Here is a 22,480-nt window from a genome sequence, read left to right as displayed (position 1 = left end):
TTGAAGACCCAGTTTTATCTTTAATCCTTGGGGAGGGAGGAAAAGGGGGGAGTTTAAGCTATGAAACAAGCAGTCAGAGGAGTGAGCACTCAGTGTCATGAGTGGTGTGCATACTTTTACAATAATATGGGCACAAAAGAGATTGTCGCTTTTAGTACATTAGGGTCACTAGATTTCTCTTGCCTCCATGCACCTTTATGTTTGACTTGCATGAATATTATCACAGGTTCAGAGCAGCCTTTGCCGCTGAGACATTTTACAGAGCCTAAAGCTTCCAAACTGCCTATCTGGCCTGTACATATTTCATTAAAAATAAACTCTATATAATAAATAAATATATAAAATAAATAAAATGTTGCCTTTGGAATTTCTATAAATAAATTTAACTTTTTAATGTTTTTTTCTCTTTTCTTAGTTTACCAAGAGGTCTTTGCTTTAACTCAGCAAGGGGTGACTCCCACTTGAGCAGTCAAACTGAAAATAAGTCTCTCTTTTGTTTATTTGTTTGTTTTAGTAAGACCGTACCCTCCATGCCTTTTTTTTTAATGCAGCGTACACTTGAGCAGGCTACCAGCCAGAATTCCTGATGAGTCAAAGTATGGCAGCTATGCTGATATAGGATGAAGTACAACGGATCAAAAAATTTAAAAGCGTGTCTGTTTCCCAGCATGCATCAGGCCTCTTCCCCCCTTCTTTCTTGCTTCAGCTTCTCTCTTTCATCCTCTTTCTCTTTCACTCTCACACATTCTCATTCTCCTTCCTTTCTCTCTCAATAAATCAAGCAAGTGGGCATAGGCTCTCCTCCAGGAAGACAAACCCTTTAAGTGCAGAACAAAATCAGCATGTTCCATCCAAGCCTCCATCATACATTATGCATGCGACAAAGTTTGGCAACAGTGGAGCTGATGTGATGACACAGCTAATCAATTAAGAACCCACCGCATGAAACCTTTATAGTGGTTAAATTCGTTATAAGGGCTCAAGTGAAGGAAACATCTTTGTCAACTTTGGCTTAAAACATCCTTATATAGTTCGGGGACCTTCTCAGGGTCCACTGGTCTAGGTAAAAAATGGGTGAATTTTTGATGCCGCTTAGTCCTAGTCCCTTCTCTTGGAGTCCCGTCTTTATTTAATGCAACATAGTAACGTCTTCCAGTGTCCACGTGCTTATATAGATTTGATGAATATGTGTTATACCAGTTCTCTTCAAATTGTTCTCTGAATACACACTCCTGGGTTAATTTTTCCTGTGAAAAGAAATAGAAAAAAAGCAGTAAGGATTTAGTACTATGTAAATTCCCAAACAATAGCTAGAAAAACAGTGGGTATTATTTGGTAGTGAGGTATATCGTGACTCGTTATCCACTGGGGTTCTGTTCTAGAACACCCAGTGGATAAAAAAAAATTGGTGGATACCAAATCAGTGGAAAAATAGTTTTAAAGACCCACTTCCAGGTTTCTTGCTCCTCTATTGTTGCCCTAGAATGCATTTGTATAGACACTATACCATATTCAGCCACCAGATGGGGTGAATAATGGAATCTAATGGAATGAAATTATAATTATTTAACAGTGCAAAAGTAGGAAATCATCAATGTACCTGCCTGCATGTGATTGGTGCTCAGGAACACCTGTATTTCTAGCCAATTGGCTGGTTCCAGACACTGAGTGCTATTGTCATGATCCCCCAACCCCTCAACCTAATCATGACTCTGAAACAAAAGGGAGAAGCCAGACAGATCAGGAAAACCAGCAGTATGGACCCAGGTGGAAATAATGGATCCAGACACAGGCTCCAACACTGGGCCCAACCCAGAACTTAAGCCTGTGAGCCAGGAGCCCCTTGAGACCTCTGAATTGGGACTAGATTCTTCCAAGGTTCCAGATCACATCAGAGGCCTTACACTCCCTACTAGTACAACTTCAAGAGACAGCAAGGCAACATGAAGTGGAAGGTTCCAGGGCAAAAGTCAACATAAGGCTCTCCACTCTTCATGAAGGGGATGGAGCCTGAAGAGTAGTCCAGGCCAAGAGTGATATGAGGTACTTGTTGGAGCCAATTGCCAACTCAGAGCTGTCAAAGGTTCTATAACTTCAGCCTGGTCTGCTACTGACCACAGTTGGATCTGCCACCTCCTCAGACACTTTCTCATGCCCCTTGGTTTCCTGCTCATACTCAGGACAGGACAACTACTGAAATAAACAATTAAATGGGCCTCTGTAGGTATGTAGTGTCACAGGCACAAAGGAAAAATACAGGGAGTAGCTTTTAAAAAGGATGCTATCCTGTGTTGATGATCTATTGCTGCAATTATTTATTTTATAACTGATAAATATACACAACACAAACTGCCATAGCACTGCATCAATTTTCCTGCAAGGCAATAGCATTATCAGTATTGAAGCAATGAGGGAGGGGAGATTGTACCATCATTCATAGAACTAACAAAAAAAAGGGAATCCTTACAACATCCTTTCAGCATCTTCCTATGAAATTCAACAGGGAGTATAAAGAAGATGCAGCACCCAAAATACTTAGTGGAGAGCCAACAGGATCCCTGAAGATCCCAAGGAGAAGGGGCTGCCCTTTGCTCCCAGCAGGAATGCTAGAAGTGCAGCATTCTGTTCAAACATTCCAGAATATGGATTTCTGATCAGTGGAACCAACCAGATGTTGGAATTCCAGAACAGAGTTCCATTCTGCTCATTTCTACACATTATACATGTAGAAGAAATGTCTCCCTTTGTACCGATGTGTCAGAGTAGATGAAATATTCTTTATAAGGCAAGTACTTAGGCTTATACAGAAAATTTTTGTTTTAAAAGCAATTGTTGCAGCCCCCTAAAAATACATTTACTGTGGCATATTTTTACAAAGATGGATTGTCGACAAAACTCTCTGGATTTTGCTGCAAGAGACTAACAGCTTGACTGAACTCTTCAGCGCTGGTGGTACAAGCGTACAGCCCTGCTCTGCTGTATCCTATCCTGCAGCTGGTGCAGACTTGAGAAGCCCCATCACAAGGCTTGGGGCTTCCCCCAAGAAGATCTCCAGCACCCCCCGGCAGTGGATGCTGGATGCAGTGGAAGTCATTTTGGCACCACTGCCATTCGGATTGGGCTGTAATACGGCTACCCTTCTAGAATTTAATTATCTCAGTTATACACACTCTGCTATCCAATCCCCTAAATAAAGGGGGCCCAGCATATGCTTCAATTGTAGCAGGACTTGGAAGCGTTAGTAAGAATTTTCCTCAGGCTAGAAATAAAAATACTCATTTTGATGAAAATGAAGCAAGTTAACAAGAAAACACTCTTTGATTCATTCACCAACAGTGCTGACAGCTCTTGAAAACATCACACAAGAACAAAAATAAAAACCCTCATTACTGAGAAATAAAAGTGATGGAAATAAAAGTGATTCACAGTTGACAGCATAGTCTGACTCCATTCAGAAAACTGGATTCAAGTCCAAATTCATCATAGATGAGCAGACATGCAGAGTTCAAGCTTAAATGATAGGAAAGCATCCATCTGAAACCCAAATTCTATTGTATATTCTATTCCACACACACATATATTTAAACCACAACAGCATAATTTGGTAAAATAATGCATCTGAGGGCCAGAGATGTAAAATGTTTCTTTCAAAGTAACCAGATGTTATTGGTCCCTATTCTGCAATAATCTAAGCAATTGTCTGAGGCATGGTGGTCCAATAAGCAGCCCGTGAGGCCATTTTTGGTGGTCCCTGAAAGTCCCACTTCCCATTGGAAGTCCCATTGCTTCCTCCCACTTCAGTGGTTTTTGGAGAAAGAGAACCCAGAATGGTGCAGCAGTGAGATTGAAAAGCCCCACCACACCTACCACAGCTCACCCCTCCTTCGACTCAGCCTGCCAAATGACTTCAGTGGCTCAGAACACATAAGTAATTGGTGGTAACATCATCACATCACCAGTGGCATACCTAAGGGGATGCAGGGGGTAGCAATTGCACCAGGCAACAAATTTTAGGAGGGCAAGAACCTGAGCTTGATACTAGTGGCCAAAGTTGTGAGCACCTTCGTATTTTTGAATACCATCATGTTATATACCATTTCATGCAGAATTTAATGTAGAATTCAATGAAACAACTCATGTTAAAATATAATTGTTCTATCGAAAGTAAGAGCCAAATAACCAGAAAATAAAACTGCATTATGTAACAAAAACTGGATTTTCTTAACTCTAAACCAGGGGTGCCCAAACCCCAGCCCTGGGGCCACTTGCGGCCCTCAAGGACTCCCAGTCCAGCCCACAGGGGGCCCCTAGTTTCCAATGAGCCTATGGCCCTCCAGAGACTTTCTGGAGCACACGCTGGCCCTACCTAACTGCTCTCAGCATGACAACCAACTGTTCAACCTCTTGTGTGAGCTGTGGGACGAGGGCTCCCTCCACTGCTTGCTGTTTATGTCTGTGACGCAGCAGCGGCAGAGAAGGAAAGGCCAGGCTTGCTTTGTGCAAGTCCTTTTATAGACCTTGAGCTATTGCAAGACCTTCATTCATTCTTATAAGTTCCATCTCTAATATATTCATTTATGTAAATTTATTCAAATTTGAAATGTAAATTATTTACATTTGACCCCGACCCCCGACACAGTGTCAGAGAGATGATATGGCCCTCCTGCCAAAAGGTTTGGACACCCTCTCTCTTTCTGAGACCTTTATTGGCATATCTTTGGACACCCCTGCTCTAAACTGACCAATGAGACCAATTGTTCCGAAAGCCAATTAGGTGTTGTTATGATACAGCATGAAACAAATAAGATGTTAATATGGTGGGGAGCCTGTGGGGAAGCGGCAGAGCAAGTGGGCGGTGAGCTGCTGGGGGGAGGAGGTGGATTTTCTCCCATTTTTACTTTTTTTAAAAGCCTGCGCATGACATCACTTCTGGAGCATCATTTTGAGTTTGGCATCGGGCTACACAATCATTAGCTACGCCACTGCACATCGCCACCAATTACTTCCAGGACTGCCCAATTGGGTGGTCATGCCAGTGTTATGTGGCCCTCTGGCTGCCAGAAGTTGGACCACCCTGGTGAATGGCCCATTCAGAGTAAATGTGTCTCAACACACAGAGTAAATATATTTATTAAATGTTTGTCAGCCGTTCTACTAACATGCTCAGGATAGCATATATGCTTCCTCCAACTTTATCTTCACAACCCCTGTGAAATAGTTTGAAAGAGAGTGATGTGTCTAAGGCAAAGTAAGAATTTAAACCTATGTTTCCCTAGCCATTGTCCAAAAATCTAGTCACTAAACCCAAGGCCGGCCCATCCATGGGGCCAACTGAACCAATCACCTCAGGCAACAGATTGGTAAGCAGTGAACATTGGTGAGGGGGTGCACACTGGTGAAGGTGTCCACCTACTTGCCTCCACTGCTGCTGCTCCTCTTCCTTCCACTTCCTGGATTGGACAAGGAAGGCAGGACTGAGAGGAAGAGGAAATGCAAAGTTGAGCTATGCCATTGGACAGCAGTAGGATCAGGTAAGGAGGGCAGATCTGGCATGCCACCTCAGGCATCAGGAGGTCTTGGGCTGGCTCTGACTACAGCACACCAACTCCAAGCATGTAACCCAAGACTACCATCTTGTCTATTTCTGCACAAAATTGTGTACCACAGCAAGACCAATGGATTTTCACAGTGAGGCAGAAACAATTTTACTGAATTCAACACAAAAAGGTAAGAGTTGAATGTGTCCTAATCACCTCCCACAGCTTATCTAGAAAGAAGAATGCAGGCAGCTTTGTAATCACTGTCTTCTTTATATTTGCTGAATAGTCTTTAAATACAGCTCTTGTTGTCTTAACATTTCTTTGAGCAATTAAAAAAAATTACTTTGTGTCCTTTCAATTGCAAAAGCAGATGCTGAGCAGAAGTAGTGAATGCTGGCCTCTAGCTTCAGAGGGGGGTGGGACATGAAACTCATTCAAATTAAGTTTTTCTGCTCTCTGCAGGCAAATCAGATCACATGGTGCGCACTGCAGAACTACTTGGTATTAAAGAGAGAGAAAGAGGCCTTAAAATGTCATTCTGTTCTTTCCTGAATCAGTTAATTATTCACTTCAACTTTTCATACATACTGACAAAAGGGTCATTTGAAACTATGGTGCACCTTTTAATAAATATCTTTTTCTCCGGAAAGTTTAAAGCGGTTATTAAAACACTGCAGTATATTAGAAAGGACATTAAAGTTGCATCGTTTTGCAAAAAGGAAGCAAAGTGTTTGTATAAAGTGCTGTAACATAATATATGGTTGCATAAGAGATTGCCAATAACACTCTAACTCAAGAGATATAATATATACCATTACTTGCGTGCTCCAACATCTGTGGGAGTTCTGTTCCAGAACCCCCATGGAAACCATGGATACCAGGGAAAGCTCTCCTCGCCTCTGGAGGGTCCTCTGAGCCCAGCAGAGGCCACGCACATCCATCCGCAGCCTCTACAGGGCTGAGACTGAGACTTAAAGTAAAAAAAAAAAGTGACTTCCAGTTTCTCCATGAAACACGACGTTTTTAATGCCTTATAAGGCATTAGGAGGCCCAGGGAAGCCACTGTGGAAAAAAAATTGTGTCCGTCATTACTAAGGGTATTTGTACACCAGCTGTCTTTCTTGGGATACTCCTAGGATATGACTGAAACAGCTGGTGCAGTCCATATGTTGCTTCATGAGGAATCCCTCCACTTTTAGATTTTGTATCAGAAAAATACACCATGGAAGAACTATTAACATCCACTTTTTCAAGTGGGTGCTCCTTTTTTTAGCAGGGGGAGAGTAACTGGTCCTGTCACCCCAGCACTGTCTGTTCTAGTGGCTGTCTGCTGGTATTCATTTGCATCTTTTAGATTGTGAGCCCTTTTGGGACAGGGAGCCATTTAGTCATTTGATTTTTCTCTGTAAACCGCTTTGTGAACTTTTAGTTGAAAAGCGGTATATAAATACTGTTAATAATACTGCACTATCCCTTTCAACTACTTCAGGCTGGGACACTTCTCTGCAAAACACCTTCTTCAGAAAATGCACTGCAGCCTGCCATATCAAGCAGCAGGCTGGAACACCTCCCTAATGCAGGCGTGCGCAGCAATATGGTAGCACTGCACCTGTCCCAGCAGGGAGGCAGTCAAACTAACAGCCCAATCCTAACCTGCAACTGGAACAGGGTGACAGGCTGGCCTGCCCTGTGTCCAACATGGAGCTGGGGCTGCCTTCACCTCAGCCCGGGGCAGAGGAATTCATTCCCCTTACCCTGGGTAATGCCGCAGCAAACCCAGTGGGGCTACTCAGATCCAAAGAGGTGGCACAGATCTGAGCAGCCTGGGACCAGGATTAGGATCTGGCACAAGTGAGTAGACACACATAGGACTGGACTATAAATAGAGAGTGGTAGCCTCTTCCGGGTTGTGTGGAGGCCCCTCCCTTCGCCCAGGGCTGCTCCAGAATGCATGGGTGAAGAGAAGAAGCTTACCCTGGAGAAGCTGCAGAGAGTTCACAAGACTGCCTGGAGCCCTCAAAACACAGAAGTTTTGCTGCACAACAGTAGAGGAAGCTATTTTCAGCTTTTTTCCTTTACTTCCTACACATTTTTTAAATGGTCCCCTGGTATTGATGGACTCATGGTATCTGCAGTGGGGTGGACCTGGAACAGCGGGACACTTGTTCTCTTGTTGAAAAGTGGTACATAAATATTCGTAATAATAATAAAGTTGCCAGTTAAAGATGGCATTATTTTCACAGGCATTGTGTATGGTGTGGTGGGCACCCCCTTCAAATATTGGACAACCTCTCAGCCAGCTTTAGGCTCACAGAGATCTAGGGTGCATGTGAGTTGTACTCTCAGACATACAGGTCCAGGCTGTTTATTCACTGATTCATGATCCTTGGTTTTATCTAACTGTGGCCATGCACACCTTCCCCTGCTCTCAGAATGCCTAGACATAAAAATGTCACTTCTGGTTTCTCCCCCAAAAAACTGGAAATAGTGTTGGAATGCCTTTAGAAGGCATTCTGAGGGATGGGGCAGCCCAATGCGACTTCCCCAACCCTCAGAATGTCTTTTAAAGGGATTCTTTTACACGGGAAGCATCCCTTCCCATTTCCCAGAAGTAGCATTGAAATGCTCTTAGAAGGCATTCTGAGGGCTGAGGAGGCTATGTGCGGCCTTCCTGGTCCTCAGAACACCCAAGACGCTACCAGAATGCAGTTCCAGTGGCACTCAGAGGATCTGGCATGCCTGACCTGTGGATTTCATTTTCCGCTGGTTTCAGCATCCGCAGGGATTTTGAGAATGGAACCCCAGCAGAAAATGAGGCACAACTGTACTTTACTGATGTTGATGTCTCCACATCCAAGTCTTTGAACATGATCATGAACAAATCTGACAGGCTATGACAACCTGCTATGGGAGTTACATGCATACATGCCCATGGAAGTTACCAGTTTACTGAATGGCCCACACACAGTAAGGGAAGAAATCTTCCCCATACAGCAGTGTTTCTCAAACTGTGGGTCAGGACCCACTAGGTGGGCTGTGAGCCAATTTCAGGTGGGTCCCCATTCATTTCAATATTTTATTTTTAATAGATTAGACTTGATCCTACCATGGTATGTGACTGTATTTGGGGAAATGTGACAGACCTGTACTTTTAACAAGCTACTATGTATATTTTTTTAACAATGATAATCAATGGAACTTACTCCTGGTTAAGTGTGGGTAGGATTGCAGCCTTGAATTGTTAAAAAAATTTCCTGCTTGATGATGTCACTTTTGGTCATGACATCGCTTCTGGTGGGTCCTGACGGATTCTCATGCTAAAAAGTGGGTCCCGGTGCTAAATGTGTGAGAACCACTGCTTAGTTTCCGTTTTTTATGGTCTTACAGTTAGTAAGAATGCTACATAATAGTATTTGTAATTACTTTGTGTTTAAGGCAGAAGATCCGTAAAATACAGCTTTGTACAAAGTGTCATTGCATGTATGTGTTAATTTGAACCAATACTGAGTGCTGATTTGCACACTCATTTTTTCTTGGTGGCTCCCAGTCCCTTTTTCACAGAAGATGAAATGTGGTAACTCAAAAGGACCAGACCAAAAGATAACTTCTCACAGTCAGTTTTCAGCTGTTTATAAACATTTAAATATTTTAACCTTTACTGATAGTTATCATGTATCCCTCCCACCTTCTAGGAAATAATGTAGTTATTATCTAGGAAATAATTTAGTTATTTAGATATTATTCTCATTGATAATTGTTCACATGCATTTTCTGAACACCAATTCTTTTATACCTGTTTCTGTGGCCATAATCCAATGAAAACACTTGCGTGTGAGGGAGGTAACCATGCACACTGCCAAATTTTTCTGCCAAGGTTTCTCAGCAGCATCTCCCGCACCCAAAGAGCCAAACTGCAATCCCATTTTAAAACTTACTTCTTTGTATAGTGGCCTAAAGGGTGAAATATTGGAACTGTATTAAGGAAGAATAAATAAAACCTTTCAGGCTGCCAGTGATCCTTCACATATAATCTAATATTAGCTCTTTTTTAGCTCTACTTTGCTTCTTCCACATATTTGCCATCTCTTTTGTCATTTTTTTTTTCTGCGAGCCTGCTAAACAATATTCTGGGAGTTCATTTTCTGCATCACATAAGAAGTACTTTAACAGGCCTCTAGAAATGCAAAAAATTTCTTCCATACAACTTTGTCTCAAAAATAGGCTGAAAGCAGCTGTTTCACCTTTCAATTAAAGTATAGCTAAGCCTACAGACTCCAGCCTTTTGTTGCATGCATCTCCTGTGCTGGAATCCATTCGTAATTGGTCAAGACTTTATCCGCACGGTTAATTTCAACTTTGATGACACTTTATGTCAATAACTTAATAGATAATTACATATTTATTAAAATTTCAACCCAATTGATGAGTGAAGAGGTCAGAGAACAGGCAGCCATTTTGCCAGGCATCATGTGACGCCTCCCTGCACACAAAAATATTCAGTGCTCAGGCTCTGAATGACAAACATATTTGTGAAGTTACTTACTATTTTTCATTAGTACAATAATGAATACAGATACAGATAGCAGCTGACACAGGCAACATCAAGGGGATGCATGACAGTATCAAGCTGGCCCTAGGTCCAACACAGAAGAAAACTGCCCCTCTGAAGTCTGCCACAGGCCAGGTCATCCAGGACCGGGCGCAGCAGATGGGACGCTGGGTGCAGCACTACTCTGAGCTATATTCCAGAGAAAATGCAGTAACCGAGGAAGCACCGAACAACATTGAATGCCTGCCTGTGTTGGAGGAGCTTGACAGTGAACCAACCCTAGCAGAACTTCACGTGGCCCTGGACTCCCTCACCTCTGGCAAGGCACTTGGGAAAGACAGCATCCCTGCTGAAGTCCTAAAGTGCTGCAAAGAGATCATCGCCACTGAGCTGCATGAAATCTCTGCCTCTGCTGGAGAGAAGGTGGAGTACCACAAGACATAAGGGATGCAAACATCATCACACTGTACTAGAACAAAGGCGACAGGGGTGACTGCAATAACTACCGCGGCATCTCTCTCCTTAGCGTTGTAGGAAAGTTGTTTGCCTGAGTTTCACTGAAGAGGCTCCAGGTACTTGCAGAGTGCGTCTATCCAGATTCGCAGTGTGGATTCTGAGCCAACAGGTCCACCACCGATATGGTATTCTCCCTTAGACAGCTGCAGGAGAAATGTAGAGAACGACAGCCACTCTTTATAGCCTTCATAGATCTCACGAAGGTTTTCGACCTGGTCAGCAGGGACAGCCTCTTTAAGATTCTCCCCAAGATCGGATGTCCACCCAGGCTCCTCAGCATCATCAGGTCTTTCCACAAGGACATGAAGGGCACTGTAGTCTTTGATGGCTCCACATCAGACCCCTTTGACATCTGAAGCGGCGTGAAGCAGGGCTGTGTTCTTGCACCAACCTTGTTTGGGATTTTCTTCGCTGTTCTGCTGAAGCATGCCTTTGGAACCACAACAGAAGGCATCTATCTCTGGACCAGATCAGACGGAAAGCTCTTCAACCTCTCCAGACTGAGAGCAAAGTCCAAAGTCCAGCTGAAATGTCTGCTTGACTTCCTCTTTGCTGATGATGCAGCTGTCACCGCCCACACTGCCAAAGATCTCCAGCAGCTCATGAACTGTTTTAGCAAGCCCTGCCAAGACTTTGGACTGACTATCAGCCTAAAGAAAACACAGGTCATGGTTCAGGATATGGACTCAGCTCCATGCATTGCAATCTCTGCGCATGAGCTGGAGATTATCCATGACTTTGTGTACCTTGGTTCAACGATCTCCGACACTCTTTCTCTGGATATTGAGCTAAACAAACGAATCAGTAAAGCAGCTACCACATTTTCCAGACTCACAAAGAGAGTCTGGTTCAACAAGAAGCTGACAGAACATACCAAGATCCAGGTCTATAGAGCTTGCGTCCTGAGTACACTTCTGTACTGCAATGAGTCATGAACTCTTTGCTCACAATAGAAGAAGAAGCTGAACGCTTTCCATATGCGCTGCCTCCGATGCATCCTCGATATCACCTGACAGGACAAAGTTCCAAACAACACAGTCCTGGAACAAGCTGGAATCCCCAGCGTGTATACACTGCTGAAACAAAGATGTCTGCGTTGGCTTGGTCATGTCGTGAGAATGGTTGGATCCCAAAGGATCTCCTCTATGGAGAACTGGTGCAGGGAAAGCACCCTACGAGTAGACCACAGCTGCACTACAAGGATATCTGCAAGAGGGATCTGAAAGCCTTAGGAATGAACCTCAACAGATGGGAAACCCTGGCCTCTGAGCATTCTGCTTGGAGGCAGGCTGTGCAGCATGGCCTTTCCCAGTTTGAAGAGACACTTTGCCAACAGACTAAGGCAAAGAGGCCAAGAAGGAAGGCCCATAGCCAGGGAGACAGACCAGGGACTCACTGTACTTGCTCCCAGTGTGGAAGGGATTGTCACTCCCAAATCGGCCTTTTCAGCCACACTAGACACTGTGCCAGAACCACCATTCAGAGCACGATACCATAGTCTTTCAAGACTGAAGGTTGCCAACAACTTACTATTTTTGAAAGCCTGTAAAAGGGAAGGGAGAGACAGCTCATGCCTTGTTTTTCCACTCTGCCATATCTTATAAAAAATGGCAAAAATGAATTCCTCAACTTTGTTCCAAAAAAAAAAAGTTCTTTAAATCCAGACGTACCGCTAGATGCTCTGGCAAAAAAACCCCAAATGTTTACAAAATATACTGGAGATATATGCTGCATATTAACTGTAAAGGCATCACCATGTCAAATTTATGAGAAAGAACCTCCTTTCTCTCTATTAAAAGATTAATATTTGCTTGTGAATTCATGGTCCCAGTGGTGTAGCTAAGGTGAGCAAGGGGACATTGCTGCAGGTACCATGCCTTGAGGGGGTGTCACCCTTCACCCCGGATGGCAGGTCCCAAGGCGCCTGCCATGTCTCCCTTCCCCTGGTGCAGGGGGATGCAGGAGAAGGACTGCGACAGCGAGGACACCTTGCAGTACCTTCTCCTGCACCCCTCTCATGGGCACTTGGTGTGGCTGCAAGCCACTCTGAGCACTTGTCCACTTTTTTCATGAAAAAAGCAGTCGGCTGCTCAGAGGGTCTTGCAACCATTCTGTGCACCACATCCCAGAAGTAATTGGTGGTGATGTCATCATGTCACTGCCATTACTTCAGGGTCAGGCACTTCCAGGGGATGACAAGGAGAGTCATGCCCTGGGTGCCAGAAGGGGCAGCTATGTCAATGCATGATCCCCTAAACTGCTAATATAAACATTGTATCACATGTCATTAATAGTAGGATGAAATACAGTGCAACTCCCATTCAAGACTGCAACTCCACTCCAAAGTTCTCAAGCACTCAAAGACTCACACTGTATTCCTGCATTATTTAATTAAGACATCTCTACCCTGCCTTTCTACATCTACCCTGCCTTATAAAAGGACTGAAGGCAGATTATATAAATACAATTAAAAACAACACCACAAATGTCTTAATAACCACAAGCCAATAAAAAAAAAATCATCCATACACTGGTAAATCTCATCAGAGCTACTGTAATGGATAGCACATGGGGCTGCCTTTGAAGCACAAAATATAGCTGCTCATTTAATAACTGCAACTGAGCATACGAGTGTGCTCTGCCAGTTTTTAAACAGCTGTAGTGGTTCTTTCTGAACACAATCCAAAGTCCTTGTCTATAAACTTGGGAGTCTTAAGGGACTACGGCTGCAATCCTAACTGCAACTATCTGGGATTAAGCCCCATTGACTATAATGGGATTTACTTCTGAGTAGACATGCATAGAATTGGGCTCTAAATGAACCCCTCTTCTGGCATAAGCCTATCCAGCCTCTAAGAGCATCCTCTGAGGTCCTCCTCCAAGTCCCCTTGCCATCTGAGAAGTGGTAGGTGGTGACTGAAGCAAGACCTTATCAGTTGTTACCTGCCATTGCAATTAGCTTCCCAGAGAAATTGCCACATCTGTATTAATTTTGGAACCAGATGAAAACATTCTTATCTGCTCGGATATTTTATATCAGTGGTTCTCAAACTTTTTCAGTCTCCAGAGCCCTTTACATTCCTAAATAGAGTCCCCTCCCCACCATTGCACCTAACTTTATGGGTCCTATGGGGGGGCCTCTTGCACTGCCACCAGTCGCGGCAGCACATTCAAAATGGCTCCCAGCGGCACACAAGGCACACCACCAGAAACCATTCAGCAGAACTTTGAATACACAGTAATCAAGCCTTTATATCAAGCTTCAGGGTGTTGAAAATGCTTCACTTACATTAGCACTGTAATGCACAAAACAGCCCAGTAGGAGAGAATAATGTTTTTATCCCCATTGGCTGAGGCTCAAAGATAGTAGCTTGCTTAAGGCCACCTATTGAGTTAAAGCCAGAAATGATGAATTTATGATCCAAGGATGACTGCAGTTCAGTCTCTTAGGCTATGATCTCATACACACTTAAATGAAAGTAAGGCCCACTGAATAAAATTATATTTGCTTCTGAGGAAACCTGAATGGGATTGCACTGTGAGCCACTCACTAATGGCACAATCCTGAAATCAGGTACTGTATATACAAGCACCGTCACCCTTCCGATAGATTTCACTTGACATAAATAAAGTACGATTCTTTTCCTTTTTAAAATAGCAATGTCAGCATCTTCCATTTGCTAATAAAGAATGCTTTGTAACCAGTTCCTACTAAAGCCTGCTGAAAGTTGGGCTGTGAATGGGCATGGGGGAGGGGCCTAGTCACTCCCATGCCTGTAATAGCAGCTTGATATAATCAGCAGGTAAAAGTGGATTGAGTCCAGTGATAGTTGGCCACCCTAGCTAAAAGGATGCATGAGAGGTCGTTTTCTTTCTCAATCCTTGCTAGCATGACGTCTGATTCTCAGACACTTCAGGACACAACTGTGGTATGTCTTACCACATTAGTCCAGGCAATATGTCCAGTACAGTGTATAAATGCATTCTTCAGTTAATAAGCATTCAATCTTTTAAGGAATGTGCTACTGAAGTTGTAGGTGCTTGTTACAGAACCACTGCTGGCTGGGCTAAAGACCATGTCATCACTTCTGAATTATGCCGCTGTGCACTGTGGTCTTTGGTTTTGTTAATAAATGTAACAAATGAGTTCTTGAGCACATGAAGTGAAGCCTTCCCAGGACAGCCCAGGGCTGATGTTCCAGTAGGATGGGCCATGCGTCTTTCAAAGTCAACAGTGAACAAAAAAGAATGTTCATGCATACTGCAGTGTTAAAGTTCCTAACTATTAAATTACCTGTAAAGTAGGCATTTATTTCCAGTCTTAATGAAAGATTTGGAGCCTTTACCCAGATGGGATGCTTATTCTGGGTGTTCCCTCAGATTTTCCAGGTCTACTGCAGGTGCCAGTCAGCACTTGCCTGAAGCTATTTTCTCAAAATGGATGTTCTAAACCAGTTTTCCTTTTCTCATAAGTGGTTTAAAAGTAATACCTATTGGCTAGAAAGTATATGATATTTAAAAATGGCTCTTCCATTTTGTACTCTCCCTTAACAGAATTCACACACGAACACAAATAGGATCAGGGAAGTTCAAAGGCTGTTGGAAGGGGTCATAGGTGAAATGCCCTATATACCCATATGTATTTATGCTACATGTCATGCATTGGGGCAACTTGGGAGCTCTCACACAGAGCAGAAGAAACACTAGATCTTTTCTAGCAAGGTAGTCAGGTAACAGTATCTGTCGGAGAGACAAGATGAAATTGTGGGTTGGAGAGACCAGCTGAGGTCAGTTCCAGAAAAGCAGTCCTGGCAGCAAAGGCAGATGCAGCAGAAAAAAATGATTAATGATTGGATGGGAACCCCATCTAAACCATCTTGAGTTCCATGTTGAAAGACTATAAATAACTCCTTTGCACAAAGTGTGTGCAAGTAAGAACATAAATATATAGGAATAAGAACAGTGACCAATTGCCCTGGGTAAAGATGAAATAAAGAGCTGGTAAATTACTTGGTCTCAAAAAGCCTATGGCTTTCCCCAGGGATGTAGCAACCCAAGAAGCAGAACACCAGCCCAGTTCCCAGAAGGCCTGTGGTTTGAGGTGTCCACAGCCAATTACTCTGGAATTGCCAAACCTCAGATTTTTGGCCTGAGAGATTTCATGCAGCCTCCATGTTCTTCTACATTAGTTCCCATAAGTCTATGCAGTAGTTTCTTTTCCTCCTGAAGAAACCAGCCATGTAAAGTAACCCCTGAAATTTCCTATCCCTCAGAAAAATAGGAGAAAAGGACATTAAGAGGCAGAAGGCAGAGTCTGGAGGATAAGATGTTGCCCTTCCCGAAGAAGGTAAGTGGGAGTAACTCTGGTCGTGCCTTGGAAAGGAGACCAAAGCAGCTGATAAAGCCATGTGAGAGAATGGAGTCACAGGAAGTCGCTGCGATCACTGGGCCATGAGAGTGCGAAAGCGTTTTTGTGATAAACTGCCATGACACGGAGGAGTGTGGAGGTCAGCAGCCAAGAATGAACAAGAACCAGGCTTTTTTGTAGCGGCTATGGGTTTCTCATAGAACATCAATTGTAAAAACTCCATGTCTTAAAAAATGGGTTTGGGTAATAGCCTGCTTATGTGAATTTCCTGGGATCAGTGAGAAAGGTGGTATATAAATCCTATTATAATAATAGGAATTTCCTGGATTTGAAACAGAAACTGTAGGGAGGGACCCTAGCTCAATGCTGACCGTCATTTGTGTTATGCAGTGCAACATCATTACCCTATTAGTATGAGATAGAGATGTGGCCTTGGTATTCATTTTCAGGCCCCTTGTAGATACTGAAAACCACAGATAATGAAATATGCTGTTTTCTGACCCAAAGCCATCTAGAGGAATTTCTGAAGCCCGCAGAGGCAATGTGTATCCACCCACAGCCTCTGAAGGCTTTGGAATGGCCCACAAAGCTGAAGAAGTTTCCCGAGGAAAACCAGAAGTGATGTTTTTATGCCTTTTAAGGCATTCTGAGGCCCAGGGAAGCCCTCAGAGGTTTTTTTTGGCTCTACGGGCCATTCTGAAGCACTCAGAGGCCACAGGAAGATGCACAAGGCCTCTGTAGGCTTCAGAAAGCACTCCAGTCATCTTCTGAGGATTCAGGTGGAGTTCAGTCTGGCTCAACACAGGTCCGCCTTGAGCCAGATCCATGGATGTAAAATCCGCTGATAAACAGGTTCCATCTTACTTTATCTCTTTTTATAAATTATTTTATTTATTTGAAAAATTTATATCCCACCTTTCTGATGCCAAAGCAAATGCCCATGATATATTTAGCAAATGGTTATCTGCAAGGTTATCATTTCTTTCCTATCTGTTTTCACATTATGCCCTACTGAAATTTTCTGAACGATGGATATTTTTCCTTTCATAAGAATAAGTATTTGTCCATACAGGGTTTATATCTTGTTTCATGATTCCTGTTGTTTTAAATTCAAGGTCATTATAATATGCTCTGGTGCAAAATGAGAGGGGGGAGAGATCATGTTGCATTATATGACTGCATACGGAGAAGAAGAATCACCGTGAAATGAATGAAAAGGTTACTACTTGCATCCCAGCTACTATATATCTAAATATAACTAATATATCAAGAGATATATTAAACAAGAATCTAGGCAAAGGAGCAGCAAGGAAGGATTAATGATTAATCGTTCTTTTGCTAATATTTTGGGTTAAAACAAATCTTTTGGCTGCGCTGATGCTGTAGCTCGGTGGTAAAATATATGCTTTGAATGCCGACAATCTGGGGTTTAATTCCAGTAGGGCTGGAAAGGTACTGAAATGCTGACTGCTGCTGCACATCAGGATGGACAATTCTGACCTAGAGGAACCAGTGATCTGAACCATAAGGCAGCTTCATATATTCAACACTCAGTTCTGTCAGGAGGTCTAGAGCGAACTGGACTGGGAATATTAAGGCCTAGTGACCTGATCAAGATTCTTTGGAGTTAGATCCCAGAGTCCACTTTCAGGCACAGGAGGGAAGGGTGTAACCAACATCGGCTCCTGTTACTGGAAAGGAATTTGAAGCCTTGAAATTGACTACATCATGTGCAAACATTATTTCCTTATTTCATTTTATAAACATATATCCCACACTTTTAGCATCACTGCTCCCAGGGCAACTGACAAAAGTTGTTTAAAGCAATAAAGCAACCAACAAGCCAATAACAAAATAAAAGCAACATGATAGTAAAAAATATAAGAGCATAAAAACTAAGTCAATCAGAATTTCAGAAGTCTGGGAAACCAATGAATTCTTTGCCCAGCACCAAAACAAATCAAATAGGGGACAGACAAACCTTCCTGGTGACAGCATTCCAGAGGAGGAGCACTACAACCAAAAAGGCATTCACTCCAGTTACCACCCACTGATCTTAGAAGACAAGGCCACTCAAGAGAAGGGTGTCCAAAGAAGACTGTAGTGTTACAGGCAGGTTTATACAAGAAAAAATACTCCCACAAGTACATGGGCCTCAAGGGCTTTAAATTAATCACCAGCACTTTAAATTGCAGTCAGAAACAGACTGGCAGCCGATAGAGTAGCTAGATGGGGGGGGACAAAATGGTAAGTACTGCAGGCACCGGAACATGCCATGTAAGTGGCCCCACCCACTTGCCAACAAGCCATTCCAGGCAGTGATGGCAATGCACAGGCACTCGCTGAATCAAACAGCATCTCCTGTGCATTGCCATCTCTGCCTGGAATTACTCCAATGGCAAGCAGGAAGGACTGCTTACACAGTGCGTTATGGCACCTGCAGTACTTAACTACTTTTGCCCCCCCTCTAGCTATGCTACTGTTGGTAGATAGTGTAGTTTCACAAATAGTGAGATATGTTCATAATGTCATTCCCAAATAGTAGCTGGGCATTCTAGCACTTTGTCACTTCCAGACGGTCTTCAATACATTGTAGTAGTCTATTCTGGAAGTTAGCCAAGCATGGATAATCCCATCCAGACCATCTCCATCCAGGAGGAGCTGCAACTAGCACCTCGCTGGGCTGTGGCACAGCATGATCCAGATGCCAACTGGGCTTCCAGTGACCAAGTTGGATTCAACAGCACCCCTATAATGGGAACCTGAGCCCTTAGAAGAACAGTCACACACCAGTTCCAGAGACAGGTGAATTGCCTGCTAACAAAACCTTCATCTTGTCTGGATTGAGCTTCAATTTATTGGACTTCAGCCAGGCCATTATTGCTCCCAGACACTGATTCAGCATTTCCACTGCATCTGATGAGAAGGTGATGTAGAGCTGGGTGTCATCAGCATACTGTACTGATGACACCTTTCCTTAATCCCCAAATGACCTCACTCAGCAGCTTCATGCAAATATGAAAAAAGCATGGAAGCTGGGATGGAATCCTGTAGTGCCCCATAGCATAAATGTCAAGGAGCCAAGCACCACCTTCTGGAATTGGATGTTGGCAGAAGCAGAACAACTGAAGCACGGTGTCTCCAAATCATAGCCCAGATAGCCTATCCAAAAGTATACTACCAGTGGTGTCAGAAGCTGCTGAGAGTTTCAGGAAAAAATTGGCAGGACTGCATTCCTCCTGTCCTTCTCCCAGCAAAGGTCATCCATCAGAGCAACTTTGCAAATATTAGGAGCCTGTCTGGCCAACAAAGTATCTTCCTACCTGCAGTACTCCAGTCACAACCCTAATGGCAGGGAGAGTATTTTAGATCTGAGAATACCAAGTGTGGTTCCAGACAGAGTCATGCATGGCTCCAAGTCAGTCCTGAGAAGTTCTAATCTCCAACAGAAACAGAGAATGATCACATTTCTTCTTTCTTAGCCCTGCCTTTCCCTGGCAATCCCCTTTTTCTGTTGCCTTTCCCACTATTTACATTGCTAGTTCCTTCGGGTGGGAACTAGTTTTTTCTTTTGCTTGTTACTCCATAAACTGCCATGTATGCTGATAGTCCTGTACTGGATTAATAACTAACCTCTGTGCGTACTTTTCTCTACATTTCTCAGTGAATTGCACACATTCTTAAGAAACATTTACTAAGCATTTTACATTTTGCTTGTCATCATATGCAGCTGGTAAGAACTCAATGCACAGTACTATTGGAATCAACATAAATTTGGCCCAAATGGACCTGGTGGTTCACCTGACCTTTTACTTACTTTGAAAACTGACAGTTGTACACACACGGTGCCCAGTCTGCTAACTCCAAGAAACACTAAGGGCACCATCCTAACCAGGTCTACTCAGAAGTAAATCCTATTGTGTTCAATGAGACTGAGAGCCTGATCCTGTGGTCCACGCCGGGCCTCCACGGCGCAGACCACAGTCGCAAATGTGCCGTAAGGGTTCCGTGGCTTGGCGGTCTCCGTGACCGCCAGGCTGCAGAACGGGAGATGGAGGCTTGGTTGGGGGCGTGGGGGAAGGCGTTCCGTGAAGGGGGCATGGCCGGGGACGTGGGGAGGCGTGTCGGGGGTGGGGGAGAGGCGGATCCACGAAGCCGAGCTCTGCAGGATCCAAGGCACTCGGGGAGGGCTGCTTGCCCTACACAAGTGCCTTCACTTTAGCAGTGACCAAACAGTCACCGCTAAAGTGAGTAGCCCCATTGTGGGGCTGCTTCCCTTACTCGGGGGAAGGGGACAGATGTCCCCTTCTCCTGAGGAGCCTCCCGCAGTAGCACGGGAGGCGCTGGATCCGGTGGGAGCCCTCCATGGAGCCACCGGGACCCGCAGCTCCGGGCAGCTCAGGATTGGGCTGCCCCTCCCAGGAAAGTGAGGTTAGGATTGCATCCTAAGAGATCACTTTGCTTTCCCCATTCTGTATCTTCTTAAAGCTTCTCTGCATTGCCATTAGACCTAGTGGCCAAATGACATGTTACAAAGAACAAGTGAGTTTGAGCCTTGTTTTTTTCTTCTGTTAAGGAGCTTGATGGGGGCTGCACAACACCATGAAACCACAATGAGGATTGTAGGGTTGCTCTTAGCCGCTGTTCCAATCCCAAACATGCCTCTCACCTCCAAGCACTAGTTTACAGCCCAATGCTATCCAGGATTGGACTGCTGGCCCAAGTGCATTGCGACAGTGGAACATACTTCTGCTGCAAAATGGCTGATGACAAGGTATGGAGAGCTCTGTTGGTGGGGAGTGCTGCTGCAAGAGGTGCCCAAAGTACTCATTGGAGCAGGTAAGGAAGCAGTAGTGGTGGGGGTGCACATGGATGGAGTGGGGTGAAACTGGGTGGGGAGGGGGAGGAACAGGGTGGGGAGGCTGCAGAAGGGGTGGATCCAGCGATGATGGCATGTGCCAAATCCTATCCCCTCATTTTACGGCCTCCCTACTTCTCCTTGGACTTCCAACAGCTACAGAGCAGGTGCAGTTTCAAGGAGACCCATTGCGGAGCTGCAGGCTCATGGAGGGATAAAGGGAAATAATTCCCCTTTCTTCTCTGAAGCCTCCTGATCCTCCACCAACACCACCCCACTGGATACAGTATGCTTGATTTTGGCATGGGGAGAGGGAAGCTTGGTTTGGGTCCTCAGTGTTTTAAAAGTTCCAGTGGAAGTCAATAGAAGTCCCCTCACAATCTTTTTCTGCTTAATTAACTAGGGGAAAAAACCACTAGACTCTGTGCAGAAAAGTTCAACAGCAAGGCCCCAAGAAGAGTTATTCACAGTGACTGCTGCTGACTCTCTAAAGTCCAGGTGACAATCAGCAGTAACCTACATTTTTATTTCCTCCTGTGGATTAAGGCCACACTGGTTTATGTTTAGTGGCTCTGTTGTTCCAAAGTGTTACTGTAGTCGAATGAGGCAGGCAGGAGTGTATTTGTTATTTATTTTTATTTCGAAGGACATTTCTCTGTGTCCACAAATTGCAGCAAAGCTATAGCAAACCAGCTGGTGGATACCATTTTTTCCCCTCCAGAATGCCCTGGTATCATTCTTGAGCATGCTGATAAAAGCACAGAGACTGCCACAAAAGATGTTGACCATGGGGGGGAGGGTGTCATTTTTTTCACTGAATAAGCTGGAAGACTCTATATTCAGCATATTCTGGAAATAAACTTGGAGCCGGAGGCTTTAAAACAGAAATGTGATACTGCCGCTCATGGCAGCAATGGAAAATAATTTGTATGTATTTTAAAGTCACCACTGCCGCCACTATACCAATAAACTGTCCCCAAAACTTTTTCAAAGAATTTTGCCCCCACACCACCAGGGATCAAATGTCACCCCAAATTTAATATCTGTAAATTGGACTATGAATGGGGGGGGGATTTTCATTCATCCCTAAATCTCTGCATCAGCATCCACACATATGGCATTTTACAGCTTATGCAAAAAGAGAGGTGTTTAAAAGTAAATAATTAATACTTGGAAGGCTGTCCCCCTTCCTGACCTATGCTTGTTCATTCAAATATCTGTAGAGGGCCCCTCCTCCCCACATACACTATCAGAAGGCCTGCAAAGGCACAACTGCATGCAAAGGGTTCTTCACTGTATATGCAGAGACCCTCTACAAGTGTTTTGGTGAACACACATAGGTCAAAAAGCACAGCCTATTGCCAAAATGTCATCCCTTCCCCTCACACAAGCACATAATCTTAGTTGGAACACTTAGGGCTAAATGCCATGACAGTGGAGGAAACAGAAGGAGGGGAGAGGCACAAGAAATAATATGAGCAGCAAATGTAGATACACCTGCTTAGATCTTGTTGTCATTGAGTATGAAATCAGGGGAGGCTTGGTTTCAACAAGGGCTTCATGAAGGAGTTTATGGAGGCACTTTTATAACTCGCACTGAGCCTCAGGGAAGAAATGTGCTAGAATTTCAAAGAAAGAAGTATAGTTAA

General features: G+C 43.9%; 1 protein-coding gene across 1 annotated transcript in view; it reads right to left on the bottom strand.

Annotated features, from left to right (window-relative positions):
* Positions 1 to 962: 962 nt before the first annotated feature.
* FGF9 (fibroblast growth factor 9) overlaps positions 963 to 22,480 on the bottom strand; it is a 45,359-nt gene continuing 23,841 nt past the window's right edge. The window contains exon 3 of the mRNA XM_066621863.1: positions 963 to 1,247. Coding sequence (XP_066477960.1) covers positions 1,002 to 1,247 — 246 coding nt within the window. The 3' untranslated portion in view covers positions 963 to 1,001. The remainder of the gene's footprint in view (positions 1,248 to 22,480) is intronic.

Source organism: Tiliqua scincoides, chromosome 3 (genome assembly GCF_035046505.1).
Source record: "Tiliqua scincoides isolate rTilSci1 chromosome 3, rTilSci1.hap2, whole genome shotgun sequence".
Lineage (NCBI taxonomy): Eukaryota > Metazoa > Chordata > Lepidosauria > Squamata > Scincidae > Tiliqua > Tiliqua scincoides.
Note: the sequence above shows the minus strand (reverse complement) of the source record. Positions and strands in the feature narration are given on the sequence as shown.